We start from the raw sequence: 16,944 nt of genomic DNA on the forward strand, positions 1-16,944 counted from the left end.
TGGCGTGTGACCCAGAGGGCAGGCAGAGCCAGGGACCCGCCCAAGTGGGGCCTCAGCCGAGGCCCAGGGAGCTGCCAGGTGTGGAGCTGGGAGCCTGGGTGTGGCATGGCGCTCGATGGAAGCTTTGAAGAGCTCTGGCCAGGCTGCAGCCCTGGGCTGGCCGAGTGGGGTGAGTGCCCCGGTGTGTCTCACACCCTGGGGAAGACGCCTCGCTGAGGGCCGGTCCGCTGTGGGCGTTCCTGGCTCTGCTCCTGGGTCTGCAGCAGGTGGGATGGAGGTGAGGGTGCAGGTGTGGCGTTCCCAGGAGTGCCAGCCCAGATGGACGCTTCCACGGCTCCCCCGCCCTTGGGTGCTGGGGTGGGTCAGCCCCGACACGTCAGCTCAGGTCCCCTGCTCAGTCTGGCTCCATAGAGCCCCCGGGCCGATGGCTGGTCTGAACGTGTCTCTCTTGTTCTTCTTGGCCACCATTGCCCTGTGCCAGGCGGCCAGGAGGGCGGCCAAGGCCCTGCTCCCCAAAGGTGCCTACGTCAGCTTCGCCCTGGGGGTGGCAGGCTCGGCCCAGCTGGGGGCCTGCTGCCTGGAGATGCGGATGCTGGCAGAGCTGGGCCCCTGGGCCGGGGGCTTCGGGCCCGACCTGCTGCTGACCCTGCTGTTCCTGCTCTTCCTGGCACACGGGGCCACCTTTGACTGGGCCTCGGCCAACCCCACGGTGTCCCTGCAGGAGCTCCTGCTGGCTGAGGCCTCTCTGCTTGGCACTCTGCTCAAGCTGGCGGCCCAGGGGCTGGGCATGCAGGCGGCCTGCGCCCTGACCCGGCTCTACTGGGCCTGGGAGCTCAGCGACCTGCACGTCCTGCAGAACCTCATGGCCGAACACTGCAGCTCGGCCCTGCGCACGACCGTCGCCCACGGCGCGCTGGTGGAAGGCGCCTGCGCCTTCGTCTTCCATCTGGCCCTCCTCCGCCTCAGGAATAGCCTTCCCGTCTACAGAGTGCCAGCTGTGGCCCTGCTGGTCACCGTCAGTGCCTACACAGGTGAGACCTGGCGTCTCTCTCCTGCGTCTCCTCCGAACCTCTGCCTCGGCGGCTGCCGTACTGCCAGCAGCTGTGGGCAGGAAAGGGGCTGCCAGCTGAGGGGCCTGCGAGCCACAGACGCTGGGGAGGCCATTCCCTGGGAAGCGGGTGGTGGTGTGACCGGTGGGGCTGGTGGGACCCCAGTTCCCCGTCAGGGCCTCCTTCCTGGCTAGGCCTCCCCACACTCCAAGCTCCTTCCAGAAGCTGAACCAGCGGGAAGGCCCACTCACTATACGCGGTGAGTGTTCTGCATAGCAGCGTGGACACGGAAATGCTTGTCTAAGGAAGCAAGGTGGCCGGCTGGGGAGGTCAGGGGCAGATGGGCAGCCAGCCGTTTCTCCAGGGTGCGGCCCAGGCTCCAGGCTGCAAGCCCTGCGTCTTGTCACCCCTTCCTAGGTTGCCGGGTCCTGTCCTTTCTTCCTCACCCAAGTCTCCACCTCCCTTGTCGGCACCAAGAGCCTAATGAGGTGGCAGCAGACACTCCATCCCGCTTTGGGGTTCCTGCCCCCACCACTGACCAAATATGCCCAGGTGTACTGGCTGGTCCCTCAGCCCCTGTGGGAGCTGCCCTGAGCCTCCCCCGGCCCTGCTCTGCGTTTGGCCCTTAGATGGAGGTCACCTATTCTGAGGTCCCCTGCCTGGGCCTGGCCCCAGTGTGACGGGGCCTTTCCCACCTTCGTGGAAAAGTGAGAGCAAGTGACCACAGACCTCACTTTCCAGCTGTCCCTGAGTTGTGGACAGAGCTGGGCCAGGACATGGAGGAGCCAGGCTGGGCCCTGAGGTCTGTGGGATTTGCCCCAGGAGGACCCTGCTGGGTTGCACACTCCCCTACCCCCCGGCACCGGGGATGGGGTCAGGGTAGGACAGCAGCGCCTCTCCGGGAGTGGCTGCGGTGCTCCTGTGCTGGGTGTGGACCGGAGCCCTGCACTTGTCAAGCTCCGTTGGAAGGGCGCCTATGGCCGTGGCTGCGCTCAGGGCAGCTGTCAGGCTCCAGGCGTGGGGAAGACACAGCAGGAAGGGGCTGAGGTCGAGCTCTCCAAGGCCTCCATTCCTGGGGTCTGCAGGGAGGGCAGAACCAGCTCTGAGGGCCCACTTTCTGTGTTGCTGACTGTGGCACTTTGGCCACCAATGGCCAGAAAGCTGCCACTGGGCCCCATGCACAGGCGGGGGAGTTGAGGCAGGGCTGAGCAGAGAGCTTGCTGGCACAGAGCTCTGCGGCCAGGTGGCCTAAACACCCCCCTGAGGTGGCACCCAGGAGCTCCTGCTGTCTGCACAGGACCCACCCAGGCGCCTCCCGCAGAGTCAGCACCACTGACCACGCCTGGCCTCCACCTGTAGGCTTCAGGCTCCCTGTCCACGAGGCCCAGACCTGCCCCGGGAGGCCCCTGCTCACTGGGGTCTGCCTGGCCTGGGGCTCAGGGACGCTGGCCCGGCTCTGGCTGCTCGTCCAAATCTCCCCTCAGTCCTGGTGCTGCTATGTTCCACAATCTTTGTCTCTGTCTGTCTGTCTGTCTGTCTGTCTTTATCTGCCTCCCTATCTTTCTGTTGGTCTCCCTGTCTGGGTGCCAAGAGCCCCCCTAGGCCAAGGCACAGTAGGATTCAGGGTGGAGATTTTGAAGGGAAGCTCTGGTCCAGGTAGGACCACATGAGGCCTGTCTGTGCTTCCTCCACAGCTGGACCCCTCACATCTGCTTTCTTCAACCCCACCCTGGCCGCCTCAGTTACCTTCCACTGCTCAGGGCACACCTTGCTGGAGTATGCCCAGGTATACTGGCTGGGCCCTCTGACAGGTAAGGGCTGGCGGGGGTCACTGGGGACCCCAGGAGCTCCCAGGGGCAGAGGCAGGGCTAGCCCTGGGCGTGGCTCATGGTTGGGGAACAGGCCACACAAACATCCTGGTAGGCCAGCCTGCAGGGTCCAGCTTTCTGATGGAGAGTCCATTCAGGGGCTGCTTCCTTTGGGGAGGGGAGGGAGCTGGGTCAAGTTCCCAGGCTGCTGGCACCCCCTACCCCAGCCCAGGTCTGCAAGCTCCCCAGACCCAGGTCTACAATCCCCTGCCCCCATCCTGGCGGGGGAGGGGGGGTGCTCAGGTGTCTCAGGCTGCAAGAAGCCCGAGGGCCCTATGTCTGACACTCTGTCTCCTGCAGGGATGGTGCTGGCCGTCCTGCTGTACCACGGCCACCTTCCCCGCCTTTTCCAGAGGAACCTGCTGTACGGTCAGAAGAACAAGTATCGAACCCCCAAAGGGAAGCCAGCCCCGGGGCCTGAAGGCACCCAGACACCCACAGAGGGCTGCAGAGGCCAGGAGCCCAGGCAGAGGCGGGCGAGGCAGCAGCCACTGGGCTCCCTGTGGAGCTCCATGTGGAGGCCAGGCCCCTGGCTGAGGGGCACGAAGCCCGCCCCCACTGCCTCCCCAGAAACCATCCGTCAATAAACCGCCCCAGCCCTGCCCGTCTCCCTGGCCTAGCAGAGGCCTCTGAAGAGGCGGAGGCTGGTCTTAGTCCCCCGCATCGTTTCACAAGGTCTGTCCCGCCTCTTCCTGACAGAGTCAGAATCAAAGCCAAGACCGAGGAGGAAAGGCCAAAGTGCAGGCAGGCAGCCTGGGCCTGGGAGGACCTGAAGGCGGAGTCTCCCATAGAGGGCTCCTGGCTGCCTTGCACACACCCCTGCACTGCGGCCCAGGGAGCTCGAGTGGCTAGGACACCCTGAACTCTGCTGGGAGGTTATGGGTGGTGCCTGGAGCCTGAGGCTGCAGGGGAGTGGGCCAGTCAAAGGGCCCCCAACCCCTTCATCCACCAGCACCCTGGACCTCAAGGCAGCAGGTCCTCAAAGCCAGGTTAACCCTTGCCAATCACAGGGCCTTCAGGGCAGAGATTCTCCCCCCTCCCCCCTCACTCCTCAGCCATTTCCTCCCCAGAGTGGACCTGGAATCTTTCACCCCAAGAGGCCAGAGGCCCCTCAGCTGGGGGTCCTGGAGCCCCATCCAGCCCAAGGCCCCACCCTACCATCCAGCTGAGGACAGGAGGGAGAACCAAAGACAGGTCCTGGTCAGCTTCTCCCTGAGGCACCACCCAGGGAAGGTCCAGGAGAGAACCCCCACCCCATTTCCCATGGCTCCTCAACCCAGCCTGGCAGTGCGGCTGCTCTGTCTGAACCCCAGCCTCCTCCCCTCCATGGAGTGGCCCCCGGAGAGTAAGGGAGCCGGGACACCTAGCATTAGGGCCTGAGAGCCAGCTGCGCGTCTTCCAGAGTGCTGGGCGGAGGCTTCCAGAAAGAGAGCCCCGAGTGAGTGCACAGGGGTGGAGAGGGCCACCAGCCCCCCTCAGAGGAGGCCTGTGTGGTCCAGCAGGCGGTGCTGGGGGAGGGGCGGGCACTGCAGCAGCAGCACGCAGAGCAGAGGTGGCAGCCCCTGGAAGAAAGAGGGGTCCTCAGGCAGCACCAGGGCCCGAGGTGGGAGGCAGCTGGCATGTCTGTCCCCAAGGTCCCTCTGGTCTCTGCACAACTGCTTCCAGGACAGAAACTGCTGATGCTCAGGCAGTAAACATTATCAGTAAATTAGTACAAGAAAAATGGGCACGTAGACATTGCAACAAAGCCTGTGAACCAGGAAATTATCAGGATGATTCGAGGAGCTAGAATTTCTATTTTAGATGCAATCAGTATGGTAAGCAATATCCATTAAGATTGGAAACACAAATTAAATTTAAGGAACTGCATTCAGTGGAAAAGAATACAATGTTCATATAAAGTTTTGATGAACCAATTACTGACATAGAAGTTAAAAGTTATTTTTTCTTTTTTTAAAAATATGTTTTTATTGATTTCAGAGGAAGGGGGAGGGAGAGAGATAGAAACATCAATGATGACAGAGAATCATTGATTGGCTGCCTCCTGCATGCCCCCGCACTGGGGACCGAGTCCACCACTCAGGCATGTGCCCTTGACCAGACCTGAACCAGGGACCCTTCAGTCCGCAGGCCGACACTCTATCCACTGAGCCAAACAGGCTAGGCAAAAGTTATTTTTTCCATATATTTGGAGATACAACAATACAATTACAAACATGTGTTTTCAATTATATGTAAATCATGAATCAGATTCTTGTATGATCCCCACATGAGAAGAAATATCAGGGGGAACATTAAAATGGCACTGTATGGATTTGCATTTCAAAACTGATTTGTATAGTGTTTTGTGTTTTTTGTTGTTGTTGTTGTTGTTGTTCTGAGAATCATCAGCTCTAAATGTACTAAAACTTGTGTTTCAAAATAATTTCACAGCCTGTAACATGCTCTGGGGAAATCTGTCATGTTCCCATCACAGAAAGAGCCTTCGGCCTTCCTGAAATTAATAATTGTCTAAATGATTTGCAACCATTACATTTGGCAAGAGTGGCTGGTGTTGCTTTTGATTAGATTACCAAATATGGCATTGCTGTGTTTGATGACCTAATTAATGAATCTGCAGAAAAGGAAGCCAGGAAAATCTCAGGATCCATCAAGAGCTCTCATTAACCAGGTGTTACTTATTGCGGTCCATGTAAGTCACACCAGCCGCGTGAGTTTACATTGTGGTCGCTCATGGACCATTGTGAGCCCTGTTCTGGTTGATTCGAGGGAAAAGCTTTCTGTTTTAGTCCCATCGTGGCCCCTTTTCCCACCTTGTGAGAGGTCTGCATTCTTGCTTTGCCCTGAGCCCCGCAACGCATTCGGGCTTCGCTCTCTCAGCTTTGGCCTGGTGTCTCCTCCTGCCCTGGTGCAGGTGAGTCCCCCCGCTACCCCTGCACTGCAGCCAGGATGGCGGGAGCACAGCAGGTGTGCACGGGGGCCCAGACCAGCCCGAAGCTAACAGCCCAGATGGCCACCAGGCTGTGGCTGGTTGGTGGCTACGTCGCTGCCTCTCTGTGCTCGAGGCAGGGGTGAAGCCAGGTGGGGGCCAAGTGTGTGTCCAGCGTCCAGTCCAGCATCCCAGGCCCAGCTCCAGTCACCACATTGTCTAGCACCAGCGCCCAGCACCACCGCAGGACCAGGGACTCACGCAGGGACTGGGTGACCAGCACCCAGCTGGCTGCTGTCCACAAACCAGGCAGCACTTGGTCAATGCCAAGCTGCTCTCAGGACCCTGACCCTGGCAGTGGAATCCCACAGCCCCTCAGGGGTTCCAAAGTCGGTGTCCGGGGACCGAGGCGCCCTGGTCAGGGACATGAGTACCTGCTTGCATTCCCCTGCTGCTGTGCAACTGTATGAACATATTCACTTCCCATCTTCTCTGACATCACTGAGGACGTGTAGAGACTTCAGGTTTCAGGATTACTTTGTGTCCTTTGAAAGTGGTCTCAATCAACAGCTTCCAGTTGTCACCACTGGGTGGCGCTCACCAATTTTTGCCCTGAGGCCATCTACTCCCCACAGGGCCAAGAACAGTCTCACGTGGCATTCATTAGAGTGCTAACCCCTTTTGTTCAGAGGATGCTCTTTGGCCCCTTTAGTGTGGCTTTTCCACAAAATACCACGGCGAGTCTATTTTGAAGAAGTGGTGTTAGAAGAAGTTTAAGTTTAAAAAAATTGGCTCTCAAAATAAATTCCAGTCGTTGTGCTGTTGATATTTGGCTCTGTTGACTAATGAGTTTGCCGACCACTGCTCTAGACTTCCAAATTCACAACCTCTGTGGGCTCAGGCCATCCCGCTGGGCCCCGCTCAGCACATCCACTTGGCGCTGCGGAAGGGCGGGTTTACAGGCCTCTGTTCTACGTGTCAGGAGGGGAAGCAGTTCCCACACAAGGTCCCCAAATCCACTCACGTACCAAGAACCCAAACCCTTCACTTCACATGAACTCCATCTCACAGCACAGTTTCCGCCCAAAGTTTGCCCTTGCATTCCCACATCCTCCCCGCCGGACTGTGGCTTCCAGAGGGACCGCATCACAAGGCCTCGGAGTCACAGCTGCACCGGCTGCCGTGTCAGGGAGTCCCAGCACCAGTCGCCCTGCTGTCTGGGGAGGCTGCCACCGCCAGACGTTTCTCTCTGCTGACATTTTCTCTTGTTTTTTCCTAAGTAATCAACCAGTGACTCAAAAGGAGACACTCAGATAATGATTCTCAGGCAACGCCTATAACTGCAGGTGACTGGGACCCGACCTCTGCGTCATTCTGTTTGTAGGGGAGCAAGCACAATAGTTTGTTGCCGGTCTGTGTAATAAAATAATCCAGAAACACAGCAAAAGTGTCGTTCTGTCTTCTAAAATAATTTTGATATATTTTTCTTGATTTTATTTTATTTTTTAAGTGATCACATAGCATTTCAAATGAAGGCCTGAGAGAATTACAGTTTGGGGTATGTTTTATAAATGTACCTTCTATCAGTGTGACTCTCGTTAGTAAGTAGTCTCCATCTTACTCGATTTCTAGACCATGGACATGGGACGTTTTTATCGCTATTACCTAATAAGTTCCTTCTATTGACCCAGACACGGAGGTGTTAGTTCTCATGTGAAGCCCCTGTGACTTGTCCCTCCTGTGGTCTCACTGTGTGGCTGAGTGATGAATGATTAGCACACGGATGTCAGGCACTGTTATGACTCCACGGCTGCGGTTCCCAAATGGAACTCGCTTAGAAGGGGACCCTCCCGTGCAGTCCCTTCTCTGCCCTGGACAGGGAAAGAGGGTATTTGGGTGTGGTCGGCTCTCCAGGCCCCAGAACGTCGCGGTGGACCAAGAGTTGGATTAACTCTGCTTATAAGACTAACCTGGCCAGCTAACTAAATTTTAGTTTAAACTAAGTTGGGGGGAAATTGTCAGCACAAGGCATCCTTTACTTCACAACTCACCGTTGAATGTGCTGATGGCTCTCGAGGACCTGCCTGGTGGACGCTGCCACCACCAGCGCCCGCACCCCACCCCATCCTTCAACCCTAAATCCAGCTCTGGACAAGGACTGGACAAGGATTGCAGTGGGCAGAGGCCTGCCTGCCATGTGTGGGTTCTTGACTTCGTGTCGGAAAGATTTTGCGATATTGGTTCAGATGGGTTCGAGGGGATGTGTATTAATGCAGGGACAATGAAACAAAGGAAGATATTGGGGGAGAAGGAATAACAGGGAGAGTCTAGGTGATGCTCTCAGAAGGTCCTCTAGAAATGTAGGAGAGAAGTGCGGCCGGTGAGGTGCTGCTGCTCACTGTGAAGTCAGAGAAAAAGGGAGCCCTGGAGACAGGATCAGGGGGTGAGCCTGGGCCGAGCTGCCTCTGCCCACTGCTCCCCTGGTTGCAAGTCCTGTGGGACCCTTCGAAACAAAAAGTTCTTGCCCAGTAAGGGGCATGGGAGGGCCCTAAAGTGAGCTCGCATGGAATATTTGTCCTGAGGGCTTTCTATCCTTTTTTTTTATTCTACAATTGAGACTCTTAGGGGAGGGTTTCACCAGGATATTCATCAGCTTTACAGGTAAATTTTTAATATGCTGGTGCATCAAAATGCGTGTATAGGGGAGTTTTGGATTATTCTTAGGTCTATTTTACCTTTATCAGGTCTGTCTGGTTTTAAGGGTTTTTTGTTATTTATTCCCCAACTTCATCTGTCCTTGGATATGGCTGGCACAAATGGCATTAATTGGGTCTTTTGTTCTCCATTTTCCCAGGCCAGGGTGATTTAAGCGATATATTTCCTGGTTGGGGAGGAGGATATGAATCTTTTGCTCTTGGTTGGGGAAGATAAGGTCTTGCAATTCACTATCTGGCTGCAAGCTGCCCAAACTGTTTAGCCTTGTTTAATGTTCTTGTCTCAGTTTCCCCATTCCACTTGCCTAGGAACTTTCCTAGCTTCTTTTTATCCTACCAAGGGACTGTCTTCTCCCAAACTTGTTTCCCCAAGGCACCCCTCTTCTCCAGCCCCTCTCTGACCCCGAGTAACACTTCTCAAACAGGGTTTTCCAGAGCACACTCCAGAGGGGTCTGAGCTCAGCTGTGACCCTTCACGGGCAGGCTCTGTCTCCTGAACCCTCTCCTGGCACACACCCTAACCTCAACTCGGAAAAGCGCCCAGGTCAAACTGCCACTCCTCAGCCAGGTCCACAGGCAAATGGTGAGGGTGACAAAGATTGTCCAGGACCCCTGACTACCCTCCCCTGCCCAAAGGTCTGGTCTTGCATTTGGAAGGAACCTTAGACATCAAATAGTCACCCCTCCCCGGCCACCTCTGACCTCAGCCCCTGCCTGGCCACTCCCAAAAACAGTTGGAACTGAGGACTGTGGGTAGTTTAGAACTTGGCAGGGCAGGGCCTGAGAGCTGGCAGCTGCAGACCCTGCCACCACAGCTTGACCCTGGGCCCCCGTGGGCCCCCTTGGCTCAGCCCACTGCCACTGACTGCCATGGGACATGAACCCAGTCGTGGGCATCCAGCTGTCCTTCAATTCTCAGCACTCTCAGAGAGTGTCACCTGGCAGGGGGGCAAAGCTCACACCACTTGGAGGACAACAGGCCTCGCCCCAGCAACCCTGAAGAATCCTGTGAATGAGGCGGAACGGTCTGGCCACTGTAACCTGGGGTACTGAGCACCGGCCATGGCCGAGGAGGCTCTTCTGTATGAAGGGCACAGTACCACGTCCAGCACCCGACACTGCCCAGCAACCGTCCATGCGGGTCACTGAGCTGGTCAGCTACAGCCACAGCCGCCAGCCGGGACTCTGACTTGGGATCCGGCTCTGAGTGTCCCGCCTGTGACAGGGTGTGAGTGCAGCCCCGTGCGTGACAGTTCTGCCTGTGGCTTCACAACCAGAAGCTGAGAGTGTGCCGCACTGCAGCCTCCACCCCCAAGATACCAGAGACTCGCTCCCTGGCCGGAGACGCACCTGTGATGTGTGGTGTTTTGCCGTTCAGGCTCTGTCTTTTTTCACCTGGAATCCTGAACTTACCTGCTGGTGTCTGCCCAGCAGGGTGCACGCCTACAGGTAGTCTGTCCTAGAAGAATCACAATCGGCTGTGTGACTGGGGATGCTGACGAAGCCTCCTGTTGCCTCCCCGGGAGCGGCCAGATCCAGATGAACATGGTGTGGACGGGGTCAGTGGGTCTGAGGAACAGAAAGCTCTCAGAGAGGGTCATGAAAAGGTGGGAAGCACATGAGACACTCCCCATGCCACTGAGGGTGCAGTGCCAGGCCTCAGGGACCAAGAGTGGGCAGGGGGAGAGCATCCCTCACCCCACTCCCCACCATTTTCATCCCCGAATCTCCCTCTGCACCTGCTTCCTCCGCTTCTCACGTTCAATACCTGCACCAACAAGGGCAGCCCTGTCACCCTCGGTAAATGTGGGGTGCCCCCTGTAGCCCCCGGGAAGCTTGTGATGTCTGCCTGCCCCATCTCAGCGGTGCAGCATGTGGCCAGACTAACCTCCTCAGAGACATACCTGAGACCATGAGGCCCCTGCTGGGAGCCACATGATACGTCCCTGTCACAGTTACCATATCGGAACCCCCTGCCTGCCTCGTCGTCCCCGGCAAGGACACGGGGAATGGCAAAGGCTTGTTGATCAGCCCCTCCCCATGTGGAGTGACTAATATTTTGGGGGTCTACCACCGACAAAGCACTGAGGCTATAGGCTCAGATCATCCCACCACCCCCTTCAGCTCCAGGTGGGGCCCCCTCAGATGGCAGGCCTCAGAGCCCCGTCTTTCTCGTTACTAATCCTGCTGTAACTGTGCCTGGGACCTGCTGACAGACACGTAACCGCTATTCCTTTAAACACATGTCAAAGGGTAGATTTCCTTGCCCGGGTTCCCTCCTATTCTCATCCAACCTTCTGTCTTAGAAACTTGGACTTGACTCTACGTGAACCAAATGCTTCTAGCTCAGGCCACCTCCTGGCTCACAAAGGCACAAAATCATCTCCCACAGGCCCAGATCCCCCAGCGAGGCCCGGACGGCTGCTCTTCAAAGGCTGCTCTTTGCTCAACGTTTTCCTAAGATGTGGCCCCACCCGACCCAGCGAGTAACATTGCCAACACCTTCCTGAGGATCTTTGGCCGCAGCCTCGACACTGGTGACTGTTTCTGTTTCGTCAGAGCCATCGCCACTGGATGTCACAGATGGTGGCTATTTATCTCATCCTTGTCAAGACTTCCTCATTTTCAGGCCCCAAAACCAACACCCTGAGACAGGCTGTTGCTGGGGCTCTCCCAGAGGGGCAAAGCCTCTCAAGTCTGATGTAGAGCCATCACAGCATTTGACAGGGAAATTGGTGACCATGTGGGGCCTCTTGACCTGACCTCCATGTCACAGACAGGGGTCCTCCAGGGGCCTCCAGGCAAGTCCAGGGCTGTTTCTCAGGGTCACTCAGATAGAAAGCAGCAGGCAGAATGGGTCCTTCTGTTACCAGCAAGATGACGATACCTCGGTTCTTGTCTTGAAGGAATATTTCAGCCAAGAGACACCGTGCAGCAAAGCTAGAGTTTACTGGCAGCAGCAAAGACACACTGAGACAGGATGTGTATGAAGGCTGGGCAGTGCCCCAGGGAGGAGCTGAGCATGGAGGAAGCCACAGGAGAGCTGAGGCTGGGCTGCTTTGGCTCCCTAGGAGGTCAGAGAAAAGGGGCCTTGGAGACAGGGTTGGGGGTAAGATTGGGATGAGCTGCCAATGCCCATTGCGCCCCTGGTCTCCTGGGGTCCCTTAGAGCAGCAGTCGCCAACCTTTCAGACCAGATGGACCACTCTGAATCATGGGCATTGGCTCTAGTTACCTGGACAGGCCTGAGGTGTAGTCATGGTGACTGCGGCCTTAGAGGGAAGAAGAGAGAAGAGAGAGGTGACCCTTGTTGACCCAAGGTGACCCTTGACACAGAGGATATTTATGTCTCTTGCAGGTGAGAATTTTAGGGGAGGGTCTCAATAAAATATTCATCAGCTTTCCAGGTGTGTCCTTACAGGGTCAGTGGTCTCCACTGACCAGTCAGTGCCAGGGCAGGGGGTCATCGGTCACTGTAGCTGGTCCTGAGGCAGCCAAGGCATAGCTTGTCTGGTGTTGCTGCTTTTTTGGGCCTGGAGCTGAAAGATAGCTGAGGCCTAGATGTTATCTCTGGGGAGGAAAGGGTCAGGGCCTAAGCCGCATGACCAGCGATACGCTAGGGGAGGGTGGAAGGTGGGAATAAGGTTTGTGTTTTCCCAGTTTTGCCCCTTGCTGGGCACCTGGGGCTTTCTGCCCTGGCAACCTGGCTCTGCTCATGTCTGTCTGTCTGCCCACAAACGCTGTGACTGAACAGGGGTGTTTGGTGGGAGTGCCCACCTTGGCCCCTCATCCTCCCTGGCCCAGGAGTCACCCCCAGGAGTCCTGGCCAGGCCCTGCAAAGGGTCCTATGGGTCTGGCTCCTGGAGTCAGGCCAGCAAGAGGGCAGCTTCTTGTCCTTCGGGTCCCTGTGCTCTCCAGACTCCAAATCATGGGCATAGGCCTGAGGTGTAGTCATGTCTGGAGCCGCACCTTGTGAGGCTGACCCTGGATCTGAGGGACCCCAGAGTGCAGACGGACCAAGAGAAGACAGCTGGGGAGAGAGGCGCCTGAACATGCACTCAGGGAGCCGGCTGGAGGACGCCCCTGGACCCCTGGAGGGCTATTCTGTGAGCAGACCCAGTGTCTGCGCCCAGCACCTGGGCTCCCCACAGAGGCCAGCAATGCGACGGCAGGCTCAGGTGGAGGATGGGCAGCTGTGGAGTACAAGTTCTCATGAATGGCTTCAGTGCCCTCATACAGGGACTCCGTGGAACTCCCTCACCCCTTCTGCTGCGTGAGGTCACAGTGAGAAAGCTGCTGTGAACCAGGAAGGGGCTCCCACCAGAACCCGGCCATGCTGGCATCCTTCCCATGCCGGCTCCCCGGTGCCCGACTGTAAAAAATAATCTCCCTGGCCTGTTATGTTTTATCATGGGAATGGCCTAAGACCATCCCAGACCCTGCTCTGCCGACTATTGGAGGGCTTGCACCCCTCTCTCCACACCCTGCATTGCCTGCTCATGCCCTGGCCATGTTTCTGTTGAGCATGTTACTTTTATGAAGTTGGTTTGGGTCATAGTGAAGATGCATATTCCCTTTGCTAATTTGGCAAAACTTTAATCGCAGCTGGACACAGCTGCGTGGGCACTCCCTGCCTTTTTGTGACCCAGAATCCTCTTTGGTGAGAGAACAGGTTGGATCAGTGGCCCTCAGCCCCACAGAGCATACACCACTGGAGGGGGACGTGTCACATCTCTACCCCCGCCCCCACCCAGACCCACTCTGCCAAGGAAAGGGGAGAAGACGGTGGTGGGGCCTGGGCCTGAGGGGGTGTGAAGCAGGCTCCCCCCACCCTCCATCTCATCAACCTGGCCCAGCTCCTCCACCGGAAGCTCCACCCCCTTCTCTGCCAGGTGCTGGATGCAGGCCTGGGAGCAAGGTGAGCAGCACCGGGGACAGCAACCCAGGCTTTTGCTCCAGGGCTTGAGGCACAGAGACTGTGTAATCAGTTCCTATCAAGGATGGTGGCCCCTCCTCAGGGCATGGGTCTGGTCTGGCCGCCCTCAGGAAGCAGCCAGTTGTGCCCCAGCATTGCCCCCAGGCTGGGAGGCCTGGGCCTCTGGCACCCGATTCCCCAAAAGGATCAGTCCTGGAAGGTGACTCCAGGGGCTGCCCCGACCAGGGTGCTGAGGCAAGGTGGGGACACACAGTAGCTGAGCCCTGCTCCTCCCACAAGTTTGCCAACAGCCTGAGCCCAAGGCCCCTCCTCTTCCTGGTCCCTCTCCAGGACCTGGTGGGAGAAACTTCACACACTACGGGGCCTGGAGTTTCAGGCATCAGGCCTGAGCCTGCCGAGGGAGAGGGGACTCATGCAGAGGGGACACTGTGGGTGGAGCTGAGGAGGTGGAGTGGGGAGGAAAGGGGCCTGAGCAGCACCCCCAAAGGTAAGGAAGGTGATCTCTCTGATTCTCTTCAAGAATCTAGTTAAACCTTTTTTAAAAAGAATTTATTTAAACTCATTTGACGGCTGTGTCTCTTTAAATGGGACCCCGAGTGGAGACATGGTTGCCCTGCAGCCCTGGGACCTAGTCAGGTTTTGTTGCAATGGTTGGAGGCTTTTGGAGACCCCGAACTTCAGTAGGCTTTGTATCTTGCTATGACCTGGAGGTAACAGAAGAAATGATGTCTTGGTTCTCTGTAACACCCTCTCCCGGTCTTCCAGTGCTCAGCGAGTGGAGGGTGGAGGTCAGAGTTCAACCTGGCCAAAACAGGGCCACTCTGCACCGCAGAGCTTGAGGGCTGGACAAGGGAGAGAGCACCCTAGAAGCTGGGCTTTGAGGGAAAAGACCCGTGTGCTGGCAGTCCTTTAGTTTTTTGGTTAAATTCTATTTGCAGAGGCAAAGCCCTGACTCCAGGACCCATCATTCTGAGCCCGCACCCAAGTCAGGCTGCACTCAGGAAGGCTGCTTCTTTTTTTTTTTTTTTTTTTTTTTTTAAATATATTTTTATTGATTTTTGTACAGAGAGGAAGGGAGAGAGATAGAGAGTTAGAAACATCGATGAGAGAGAGAGTCACCGATCAGCTGCCTCTTGCACACTCCTTACTGGGGATGTGCCCGCAACCAAGGTACATGCCCTTGACCGGAATCGAACCCGGGACCCTTCAGTTCCCAAGCCGACGCTCTATCCATTGAGCCAAACCGGTCTTGGCAGGGAGGCTGCTTCTTGCAGACACTGTGGCAGCAGGAAGAGAGTGGTTCTGTGGGGGCCTGGATGCCCCCCGCCTCATGCTGCAGGGGTGTGCGGGGGCCCACTCCTGTGCCGCTCTCCTTCGCTGCCTCCCCCTGGGCGCCCAGGTCGGAATGGCCACAGGCAGGAACACCCTGCATCCTTCCCCAGAGAGGCCAGGGCCTGGCGAGGACGGCCCCCACCTCCTCCTGGAACTCCGTGGCCACGAAATAGTAGCAGACAGCGTCCAGGCAGCAGTTGGCGTTGGCAATGCGGGAGGCCACCTGCACAAAGGTGGCCACCCTCTGGATGGTGGGGCAGGCTGCATTCACCCACTGGGCCACGAGCTTGGCCAGCAAGGCCACGTGCAGTGGGAGGAAGCAGAGCATAAAGGTGGCCAAGTTGGCCGTCACCACGCAGAGGGCCTTGAGGATGGGGGTGGTGGCCTGGGGCTGTGCCCGTGTCCACTCACGGTGGAGGCGCCGGAGCACCCGGCCAGAGCAGAAACTCAGGATGAGCAGCGGGAGGAAGAAGAGGAGCAGGGAGAAGATGAGGGCCCTGGGGCCCCGTGTGTGGCCCCGCCCAAAGCAGAAGCTCTCCCCTGGACGCAGCCAGGCGACAGGCAGGGCCACGGCCCCGACGACCAGCAGCCAGAGGGCTGCGCAGGTGAGGGCAGCCTGGCGGGGGCCTCGCCAAGCCCGGGCCCGCAGGGGAAAGTGCAGGGCGGCGTAGCGGTCGGCGGCGATGGCTGTGAGGAGCCACATGCTCATGTAGGTGTTGACGTAATAGAAGCTCTGCAGGACCCTGCACAGGGGGCCCTCTGGGGCCCCCACCCTCTGGCTCAGCGTGTGCAGGACGCCCAGCAGGCTCAGCAGCAGCAGGCAGTCGGCCACCACCAGGTTGACCATGTAGATGCGGGTCTCCGTCCACCTGCGCAGGCGGCAGCAGAACACCCAGAGCGCCAGGCTGTTGAGCAGCAGGCCCAGCACCAGGACGAAGCAGATGGAGGCAACGGTCGCCTCCTGCGACAGGGTGCCCCTGTCTGTGCTACAGCTGTTGGAGTGGTTCCCAGGGCCTTCGGCCACAGGCACCATGGCTGGCAGCCTGAGAGGGCGGGAGGATGGTGGGAGCTTCAGCAGGCTGTTTCTCCTGGGGGCCGAGAGGGAAATGCTGCAGCCTCTCTCCCTTCTTCCTCCCCTCCCCCCCCCCCCCCCCCAGCTTTCTCTCCCTCCCCGCCACTTCCTGTGCCAGTCCCAGGCTCCCACACAACCTGGATCAGGGTGCCCCCTCTCCTAACCCACTAAAGCCCCTGAAGACTGTGGACAGCCAGCCCTGCCCAGGGGCATCCTGCCAGGCAGGGGGCTCTGTAGGGGCTCTTCTCTGGGCCTCCTGACTGGAGGCTTTAGCTCAGCTCAGGACCTTGGCTGACCTAGGCCCATACAAAGTAACCTTGTCCCCCAGGGCCATGTGGGCCTGTCCAGGCGTTACCCACCCACGGCCCCAGCAGCGGGGTCCCCAGACTCCTCTGGGAGGCAGAGCTGGCCCATGGTCCTTCCTCAAAAGCTCAGGACCTGCTGCTGCACTCAGGCATGGCCCCGGGCTGGGACTCACAAGGAGGCATGAGGGCCAGCTGCCCCCCGCTCCTGGAAGCCCTCTTGGCGGCCACGAGGTGAGGGAGAGTGAAGGCCTGCCGTGGCCGGTGCTCAGTGGTTACAGTGTTGGCTCATGCACCAAAGGTCATCGGTTCGATTCCCAGTCAAGGGCAAATATCTGATTGCAGGTTTGATCCCCAGCGCCTGCCAGGAGATCAAAAGCCTCCGGTCAGGAGATCCAGAGAAATGTGAGAGGCAACCAATCACTTTTTCTCTCACAAGATGTTTCTCTCCTTTCCCCTCCATCCCTCCCTTCCACTCTCTCTAAAGAGCAATGGAAAAATGTCCTCGGGCAAGGAATAAATAAATACATTTCAGAGTGAGAGGCCTGACTGGGGCGTACTCACCAATATGGGAAGCCAGGGCCTTGAGGATCTGGGCTGCGGCCACTCTGCACACATCCAGGCTGCACGGGCTGGATCGGCCCCAAGGCTGTGGTCACCACCCTCATGCTCTCCTCCAGTGGGCGGGGCCCTGTCTCTGAGGTATCTGGCAGGTAGGCGGTACCTCCCAGAGCCTCCCTCCT

General features: G+C 57.8%; 2 protein-coding genes across 2 annotated transcripts; one reads left to right on the forward strand and one right to left on the reverse strand.

Annotated features, from left to right (window-relative positions):
- Positions 1-373: 373 nt before the first annotated feature.
- On the forward strand, positions 374-5,249 carry LOC311627113 (aquaporin-12-like). Its single transcript, XM_084893355.1, has 3 exons — positions 374-1,031; positions 2,744-2,860; positions 3,218-5,249. Exons 1-3 carry the CDS (start codon positions 425-427, stop codon positions 3,502-3,504), a joined length of 1,011 nt encoding a protein of 336 aa, XP_084749481.1. The 5' UTR covers positions 374-424; the 3' UTR covers positions 3,505-5,249.
- Positions 5,250-14,514: 9,265 nt separating this feature from the next.
- On the reverse strand, positions 14,515-16,944 carry LOC311626327 (G-protein coupled receptor 35-like). The gene is made up of 2 exons (XM_084891425.1): positions 16,766-16,944; positions 14,515-15,915 (listed from the first exon to the last, which is right to left on the reverse strand). Exons 1-2 carry the CDS (start codon positions 16,867-16,869, stop codon positions 14,640-14,642), a joined length of 1,380 nt encoding a protein of 459 aa, XP_084747551.1. The 5' UTR covers positions 16,870-16,944; the 3' UTR covers positions 14,515-14,639.

Source organism: Pipistrellus hanaki (assembly GCF_964339955.1).
Source record: "Pipistrellus hanaki genome assembly, chromosome: 8".
NCBI classification, from domain to species: Eukaryota; Metazoa; Chordata; class Mammalia; order Chiroptera; family Vespertilionidae; genus Pipistrellus; species Pipistrellus hanaki.